This window comes from Palaemon carinicauda, chromosome 13 (assembly GCF_036898095.1).
Source record: "Palaemon carinicauda isolate YSFRI2023 chromosome 13, ASM3689809v2, whole genome shotgun sequence".
NCBI lineage: Eukaryota > Metazoa > Arthropoda > Malacostraca > Decapoda > Palaemonidae > Palaemon > Palaemon carinicauda.
Genome location: NC_090737.1, coordinates 21,747,040 through 21,752,686, shown reverse-complemented (window position 1 = coordinate 21,752,686; position 5,647 = coordinate 21,747,040). Strand labels below are relative to the sequence as shown.

Below are 5,647 nucleotides of genomic sequence, written 5' to 3'. Positions count from 1 at the left end.
TTTATAAAATATATTATACAATTACTTCCTTGTATTATACAATACAGCTACCTAAAGATTTTACATAATATATATTATACAAATACTTCCTTGTATTATGCAATTACTCCCTTGTACTATAAAAAACAGCTACTTAAAGATTGTTTGTAATATATATTATGTAATCGCTTCCTTGTATTATGCAATACAGCTTCTTGAAGAATTTTTATAATATATATTATACAATTACTTGTATTATACAATACCGCTACTTATACAGCACCCGAACGTCCAAATTAACAGTCGGACAACTCCGGGTTCCTTCCCAAATTAACTGGAAATGCTATCGAGTTCTGCTCTGCTGATGCTGCCTCCTTTGTCCGTATATGCTTAAAGCCCACAAATCAGTTCTTCCTTTGCTTTGGGGGGAGGAGGAAAAGGGGGGTATAGCAGGGGGGTCTTTGGTCTCCTCCCTTCCCTTCCCACTCCTTATCCATCTCACTTTCCATCGGCAAAGTGGATCGACCCATCAATCGCCTAAGGATGAATCGGTAACCATAATTGATTTGTTAACTTTGGCCTACTCCACCCAGAGAGAGAGAGAGAGAGAGAGAGAGAGAGAGAGAGGAGGGGAATTTTCTTTTAATTGAAAAATGACAGATGGGTTGTTTCCAAGACGAGAAAGGAAGCACTACTGTATAGTAATTCAGTAGGCATTTTCTTTGGAGATTTAATTGTTATCCGCACTTATGAATGTATACGAAACACACACACACACACACACCCACTCACAGATTATATATAATATATTTTATATATATATATATATATATATATATATATATATATATATATATATATATATAGTGTGTGTGTGTGTGTAGACAGTGGTCACTATAGATAATGATCATATGCATATACAGCATATTATATACTGTACACTGAGAAAACTCCTTTATATATATAATATATATATATATATATATATATATATATATATATATTTATATATATATATATGCACATGCGTGTGTGTTAGTAGATGCACATATATATTTTAGTTAAGATTTAGCATGACTTAGAGTTCTCCAACCGAAGAAATAAATGTTTAAGATAGGATGCTGTCTCGTTTCCATCGCTGTGAATAATTGTTACATCCAACAAGTAATAAGGGGACGGAGAGGATCACCAGCATTCACGTTTCCTTATCTCTTCGAAAGCTCTTTTTGATTTTATCGCGTCACTAATAGTTCAGGAGAGTGAGAGAGAGAGAGAGAGAGAGAGAGAGAGAGAGAGAGAGATGGGTTGTGAATGTATGTATTGTGATGAGGTCTTGCGCTATATCGGTCGGTAGTGTTATGTTCTTTGTCTTTCTCCTGCCATCTCTTTTCAGTGACTTTGGGTAAGGGTTTTAAGTCGTCCGTTTTGTTGACTCTTAAGTTTGGCTTTTATTTTATTTTATTCTACTAGAATTTTTAAAGGATGGGTTTGTTTGGGGCTATTGCAATATATGCGGGTAATTTGAAAATACAGTATATATATATATATATATATATATATATATATATATATATATATATATATATATAAATAAATAAATAAATACACACATATATAAATATATATATGTGAGTGAGTGTGTGTATACACACGCAAACACAAACCCCTCTCAACACGATATGACTTATTCTCTCTCCCCCCCCCTACCCTATGGGAAGGGAAGACTTGGTGTGACCGGAAATATATAATATATATATATATATATATATATATATATATATATATATATATATATATATAATGTTTATTTGCGTATACATGTATGTATGTAGACCATACAAACACACACACACATATACTCATGTGTGCGCATATCTCCCATACATAAAGACATTCGCCGTATCAAGACCGAAACCCCGTCTATATGATAAAGGCTCATTCTCATACAGGGCGCGCGCGTAGAGACTGTTGTTCCAACACGCACGTCAACTGATAAATATTCACCGTGAGTATGAGACGTAAATAAAAACTAAACAAACAGTTTTTCAGCACTACCCCGCCTCATCACCGAAACCCATCGATGGTCTACCAGATAAGCCGAGCTATTAGGCGCACCTATTTGGCTCCATGTTTGTTTTGCCGATTTAATTAGGAAAGGACAAGAACAATTTTTCAGAGTGTTCGGTGGGCGGGGCTTGGCGAGACAAGAGTAACAGGCCAATAGCCCTTACGGTCGTCAAGGGAGGAGAATATACTCTTCTATTTTTCTTCTTTTTTTTTTCCCGAAGAGAAACGTGTAATTATAATACCGACGATGAACGTAAAGAAACCTTCGTTTCAATGGAGGTGATTCCTTGGTTCTTGGGGAAGGGGAAGGGGGGATGATTTATGAGGGAGGGGGGAGGGGGTTTAAGGAAAGTTTTTTTCTTTGGGGGAGGGGGGGAAAAGTGGATGAGGGTGGTTATTAGAGGTCGCTTTTCGTCCCTTTTCATCCGTCCTGTAGTATGCTTAATGAAAGCATAGAAAAGATGATTAAACTATTTTAAGATTTTGAAAATTTCTTGAGTGAGACGCATCAGTTTAAATGTCTAGTTTATTTTGTGTGATTTCGGGAATCTTTTCTAAAATCAAACTAAGTACCCTGAATATGTCTTAATCTAGCTCTAACTAAAGCCATATTTTTTTTTTTTTATTATTCTTTGGTTGATTTAGTTCTCTTAGATTAGCCAATCAGCGTATGGTCAAAATAATGGTACGGCCAAAATAGAATTGATCTGTAACTTTAAAGGCTTAGGATTCATTGCAAAGCAGTCTGGCCATTGATAGTTGGACATGATTCATTTGATGAATAATAGTAAATAATAAAAAGAGATAGAAGGCGTATTTGGGTAGATCAGTTGGATATGGCATCATTTTTAAACGTTAATAATTATAGGTGTGGAGAGGCGATCTCTTCTTCTTGACAAGATAAAAAAAAGAAAATCCTGAGGACTTATCTCGTCAAAGTGAGCTGTTGGGCATTTTAAATAATAAGATAAAAGACCTCGGGAGAGATAAAGAAGAAAGGAAAATAGTAAAATAGGAGCTTTCCAATAGATCGTGTTTTACCTTTGAATAGAGCGAACCATAACTTGGCCATGGGAGATAGATAGCGGACGTGGCTCGCGGGCGAAGAAAAAGAAAGAATTTTGATTTACGCCGATTCCGAGACAAAAGATGTAAAGGAAGACTTTAAAAAAGAAAAAAGGGGTTTGCCGTATCTCGGCTTAGATGCTCGGCCGATAAAACGCGTTGAATGAACGACAGAATTTACATAAGACCGAACTGGATTGTGTCTTGACTGGGTCGCAGATGGAGGGCTGGCCAAAGGCGTCAATTTATCGTCGATTTTTCTAAGCGAGAGTCCGTGGCGGTGATAAAAAGATAGATTGGTAAGACTCATAGATAGAGGAAAGTCTTTGTTATACAGGGAAGTTGGGATGAAGTATTGTAATACAGCACGGTTAGATTTTTTTCGTCGACTTTTCTAAGCAAGAGTCCGTGGCGGTGATAAAAAGATAGATTGGTAAAACTCATAGAGGAAAGACTTTTGACCTTCCAAGGTCTTTTTAAGTAGGGAAGTTGGGATAAAGTATTGTAATACAGCACGGTTAGATTTTTATCGTCGATTTTTCTAAGCAAGAGTCCGTGGTGATGATAGAAAGGTAGATTGGTAAGACTTATAGATAGAGGAAAGACTTTTTAACCTTCCAAGGTCTTGTTATGTAGGTAAGTTGGGATAGAGAATTGTAATACAGCACGGTTAGATTTTTTTCGTCGACTTTTCTAAGCAAGAGTCCGTGGCGGTGATAAAAAGATAGATTAGTAAGACTTATAGATATAGGAAAGATATTTTGGTCTTCTAAGGTCTTGTTAAGTAGGGAGGCTGGGATGAAATATTGTAATACAGCATGGTTAGATTATTATTATTTTTTTTTTTTTACTAAGAACTTCGGAGTAGAATACTTTATGATCAGTGTAGAAAAGTAAACATACCAGATGAAAAAGTTTAAATCGATCAGCAATAGTTTTTAGTTTTGATTTTAAGAATGAACTCATTATGTACGACATATTTATAAAATGCCAAGTACAATAATTAGAAAAGTTTTAGGTGTTCAAATTGTGTTAATGTAAGTAAAGAATGAGAATATATTTGTTACGTCAATGAATCGAAAGTTTACCGTAATAGCTGATCATTGCAATTAAGGTTGACACATACGGTAAGGTATCTTGCTTTCCCTTTGTAAAATGTATTATAATATTGTAGGCTACTAGACGTTCGCCTGAGTGAGCATTTTTTCGAATTGGGAAAAGTTAGGACATTAAGTAGATGATAATGAAATTTTGGTCTACAAGTGAAATCCATGAGATAGAATCTCTGATAAAAGAAATTGAAGTAAGTTTTATTTTTATAATCATAAAATTAGTAAACTAGCAACTGGTTTTCATAGATATATAGTAAATAGATTCAATAGCCCCCCCCCCCAAAAAAAAAATATAATAATTTTGACTTTCATCGTCAGAATTAACCTTTTGGTAAAAGTAAGTTCAGTAAGTTTGTTTCGTGTGTTTTGTTTGCTTTTGTAGATAGTTAATGTACTGTAGTTTGTAGAAAGTGAGAAAAAATTTGATTTGCGTCACCTGTTCAATGTCTTTTTTCGTTTTTAGAGTTAATTTCTGATTTTAACTAATGTTGTTTTGAATACAATGGTGACGTATATCACATTTTGTCATTTTTGGATAAGGAATGACATCCTCGTTCTTAGATCTCTCTCTCTCTCTCTCTCTCTCTCTCTCTCTCTCTCATTGTTTACTCAACTTTCCTCGATGCATCGTTTTCATTTTTCCAGTCAAAAATAAAGTTATGCTCTCTCTCTCTCTCTCTCTCTCTCTCTCTCTCTCTCTCTTCTATGGCTGTTTTAATGATAGCAATTCTCTCTCTCTCTCTCTCTCTCTCTCTCTCTCTCTTCTATGGCTGTTTTAATGATAGCAATCTCTCTCTCTCTCTCTCTCTCTCTCTCTCTCTCTCTCTCTTTCTCTCTCTCTCTCTCTCTCTCGCCATTGTATGTCCATGATAATGATAAATTTGTTATTTTTTCCAGGCAAATGTTTCCACAGATGAAGTTTAGAGTGTCAGGGCTTGATCCCAAAGCCAAGTACATCCTACTTCTAGACATCGTAGCGGCAGACGACTGTAGATATAAGTTCCATAACAGGTATTGCCTCCCAAAAGGTGTCTTCTTAATTTTCAGCGACACAATAACAAAAACCAAATCAGAAAAAAAACTCTCCGTGTCTTCGTTGTTGTTTATGATTTTCTTTTCTTCTTTCTTCTCTCTAGATCACCTGGTTTGTCTCCTAACTCAAAATTCTTCCATTCTCTCAATCTTTCTCTTTCTTACGTTTCGCCCCCTTTCTTTATTAACCTGGTGTGGCATCTACTGCTTTTTATCTTTTTATTTTTTTTCCGATTATTTTCCACATTTCTTAGCAGCGCTTCGTTCACATTTTCCGTTGATGCTGTTATTGATTTCTCCTTTTGATTTGGGCTGGCGACTGTTTGAACTGATCATCATCTCCGTGTCTGCGAGCATCACTGATCTCACCACCCAAACACCACCACCAAAAC

The 5,647-nt window shown here is 35.6% G+C and overlaps 1 protein-coding gene across 1 annotated transcript in view; it reads left to right on the top strand.

The window, feature by feature from the left end:
- LOC137651462 (T-box transcription factor TBX3-like) overlaps positions 1–5,647 on the top strand; it is a gene marked incomplete at its 3' end in the record, with an annotated part of 396,907 nt that overhangs the window by 36,232 nt on the left and 355,028 nt on the right. Inside the window, exon 2 of the mRNA XM_068384687.1 lies at positions 5,121–5,234. Coding sequence (XP_068240788.1) covers positions 5,121–5,234 — 114 coding nt within the window. The remainder of the gene's footprint in view (positions 1–5,120; positions 5,235–5,647) is intronic.